Source organism: Halyomorpha halys, unplaced genomic scaffold (genome assembly GCF_000696795.3).
Source record: "Halyomorpha halys isolate HHAL.00 unplaced genomic scaffold, Hhal_1.1 Scaffold48.1, whole genome shotgun sequence".
Lineage (NCBI taxonomy): Eukaryota > Metazoa > Arthropoda > Insecta > Hemiptera > Pentatomidae > Halyomorpha > Halyomorpha halys.
The window spans coordinates 757,397-761,141 of record NW_027107227.1 but is presented as its reverse complement, the minus strand read 5'-3'; the positions used below and the strand labels follow the sequence as shown (position 1 = coordinate 761,141).

The following is a 3,745-nucleotide window of genomic DNA, read 5'->3' as shown; positions in this document are numbered from 1 at the left end:
CTACACCCGGTAAATATGATTCAAGTTATAGCATATCGGTGTATAAGATAGACATGTAAGGTTGTAGGGCTTAGTAACGAGCGGATCCCTGAAAAGGTAATAAACAATGAACCAACGGGTAAACGTCGGAGGGGTAGACCGAAACGTAGATGGGAGGATTGCGTTAAAACAGATTTAGTGGAATTAGGTTTGGAAGAGCATCACTGGAAGGATGTATGCAGAGAGCGTTTGGTGGTATCGGCATCGAACCTTCGGGTTCGTTAAGCCTTTTTTATTTTTATTATTATTTGCATTAGAATTTTGGCGCAGCGTTATAACGAAAGCTTTTGTTAAAATATAACTGAAGAGTGTAGAAGCCTTGCACAAAATTTGGTATAATAATTTTTAAATACATAAACTCGTGTCAAACATTTTACCTCCAATTTATGAATTTATAAAAGTGCATCAATAGGTTTTTCTAGTGCTTGCATGTATATTATTGAATTTAGGCGATACAAGAAGAAAACCTTTGATTACGTGATAAATTATAAATATCTATAAACTATTACATCCTTAGTGTCACTAATTGCTCAAGTTCATCTAAATATACTTGAATCGACAAATCAAAAATGAGTTTTACAATAAAAAATGGCTCTACAAGGCTCCAGTATCTAGCACCTATGCCGAACCAAGAACATTGAAGTGCTACCACAGCAAAATTTGCCACCAGGGTCTGAACTGAGGCCATTAGTTCTTATTAACCTCCAAATCAGAACTGAGTAATTACTTCAAAACCAAGTATGAACAGTCTGAGATAAAAATTTTTAAAAAATTGTATGAATTATATTTAGTTGTCCATTGTACTTCTTTGTTGCTAGCATATAATGATGATTATTAAATATTTATGTTTATCAGCTTATTTTTATTTCCAGCTATGAATGGTGAAGTAGTATGCTCTTCTCCATTTCTGTATTTTTGGTACTTACAAAAAAATATCAGACTAAATCCTAAATATGTATTATTTCTGACAGGTTAAGGGATGAGGAAGAAGTAGACATCAATGCTAATAAAGACCACTATGAAGGAGGAAACGTAGAACAAACATCACTTTTTATAAAGAATGCTACAAGAAAAGATATGGGCAACTACACCTGCATCTTAGAAAATGAAGTCGGGGCTATGGCATCTCAGAACTCTGTTTATGTCTCCATCTACTGTAAGCTGTTCTTTTTATTAGTTTCCTCTTTTTCCCTCTTGTCTATTGCTACACAATACTCAAGTGCTTTAGCATAAAAAGTATTCTTTTGAAAATGAAGAATTCTGAAATAATGTTAAATTTTATGCTTGGAGGAAAAATTAACTAGAACAAACACAAAAGTTGCTGAAAAAAAAAATTATTTTATGTCCTATTGTGCTTAGCTTTGCCTATTTTTGTTTCCTTAACAATAATTTTGTCTGTTTATTCTTACTTCATTACTTTAAATTTAATTGTTTACATGATTTTCTTTCTCTACCATTTGCTATATTATAATAAGAATTTAATGGTTTTCTTAGTACGTAATATTGTTGTATTTATTTTCTTACGTTACTATGTTAAATAGATTTTTTTTCTAAAAAAAACTGTAATTCATACTAAATTCACTTAAAAAACAAATCAAAAATTACATTTATGAAATAAAAAAAATCATTTCAACAAAAATTGTTGACAGTTTATAATACTAGTTCACAATTTTTGAACCCATCATATATTCTTTTAACTCTCTCTCTCTCTCTCTCTAATTGTGTAATATTATATTCTGTTCTATATTTCAAACAATAATAATAAAGATCTGAGAGTACATTCACACCATATTTATAGAAATATAAAATCAAATATGTTAAAGCTATATATATATTATTTTTTTTCAGTTAAGCCAGAAACAAGTGTAAGAATGAATCCGGCATCCCCAGTCATAGCTTCAGAGGATTTAGATGTGACCCTGTTCTGCCAGGTCGATGCTGGTAATCCTCCTGTACTCACTCATGTCCGCTGGTTTCTGGATGGTGTGATTCTGAAAGAACTACCAGACTGTTCCAACACAACCTTCTGTGATATAAATCCTATTCAATTGTTCCTTGAGGGTATCACTCGCAACTTTCATGGAAACTACTCTTGTATGGGCAAAAATGAAGCTGGTTGGGGCCCACGCTCACCAGATTCTGAACTTATTGTCTATTGTGAGTACTCTTCTATACAAAAGCTTAATCGATCATAAATTTATGATTTCAAAACAATAATTAAAATAGAATAAACTAACTGTTTATTGTATAATTATGTAATTCATAAGTAAGGTGAAAACTTAAATTAAGCTGTTGCATTTTAAATTTATAAATCTAAAGGTATTTTCAAATACCCATGAAAATCTTTCATCAATCTTGATTAGAAATATGTAAACCATTGCTTTATTTTTTGAGATATTAACAAATTTAGAGGGGAATAACTCAATTTTATTTGCACTTAAAAAATCAGTCTAATTCTCAAATATATGAAATATTACCTAAAATAAAATTTGTCATTTAAAAGTTTTAAAAAATCTTGATTTTGTAAAGTTGCAGTAATCCAGTTTCTCAAAATTAAGACAGATTTGTATGGTCAGTACGAGTGATTTTTATATTTAAATAACTCGATCTACATCAACTAGAACAAATAGAACAAATTCTCATACTAAACTATACCTTTGACTTGATTTTTTAACTAATGAATATTGTTTACAGATCCTCCAAGTGGTGCCGAACTTCACCACACACCAGACCGTGTGGTAAAGAGAGGATCGATGACACTTTATTGCAGTGTCAAAGATCGTGGAAGACCGGAAAACACAACTTATAGATGGACGAGGGGCAATCATCCAGTCATGGATGTGAACTCAGCAAACTGGACGATTGATCCAGTTACTCTAGAAGCTGAAACAAACTTTACCTGTACTGCTGTAAATCTTGGAGGAGAATCAAAACCTGCTAACCTTTTTATCAAAGTCTATGGTAAATTTCAATTTCCTAGTGTCTCTTTAATCACAATTGCATTCTATATTTTAAGCTTATGGTAATAAAAACTAAATTTTAAATTATTTATTGAGCAACTTAGAAATATTTGTATCTCAGAAACCAAGTATATACTACTGTAAGAACTCTTTTTATGCGTATTAATTAATATTTCATAACTGTTTCCTTTCATTTACAGCACCGCCTACATTTATTGTTCGCCTACCACCATATTTTGGAAAAGTTATGACTTCCCGAGATATCTATGTAACTTGCAGGGTTGAATGCTCTCCCATCTGTTCTATTGAGTGGGAAAAGAATGGGCGTAGACTAGAAACTGGCCCTTATTCAAGATATTATGTAGAGAATATTGTCATACCTCCAGACACAAGGACAAATGATTTTGAGTCGGTTCAATCAACACTTTTTTGGAATATGACATCATGGCCTGGCGGACAGTTGGACAGGATCTCGGACAATGCTAACTATACTTGTTTCAGTACAGGAAATGAAGTTGGATCAGGTGTCAAGAGCACCACCTTTTTTGGTGTTGAGTGTAAGTATATCATTTTATAATATCCTACATTTGATAGTTACTGTGGGCTAATGACCTTAATGTGTATTTTATGTATATACAGATCTCTATAGCATTTAATTAATAAATATATATATTAGAAAAATATATAAATGCTTTATTTAAATAGTCAAATAATTAGTAAATTTAGTAGTAATTATCTTAAGATAG

The 3,745-nt window shown here is 31.3% G+C and overlaps 1 protein-coding gene across 1 annotated transcript in view; it reads left to right on the top strand.

Moving 5' to 3' along the window:
• Positions 1–3,745, top strand: part of nrm (neuromusculin) — a gene marked incomplete at its 5' end in the record, with an annotated part of 472,198 nt that overhangs the window by 442,494 nt on the left and 25,959 nt on the right. Inside the window, 4 exon segments of the mRNA XM_067045512.1 lie at positions 1,011–1,195; positions 1,888–2,196; positions 2,734–3,000; positions 3,200–3,556. Of these exon segments, the coding sequence (XP_066901613.1) occupies positions 1,011–1,195; positions 1,888–2,196; positions 2,734–3,000; positions 3,200–3,556 (1,118 nt within the window).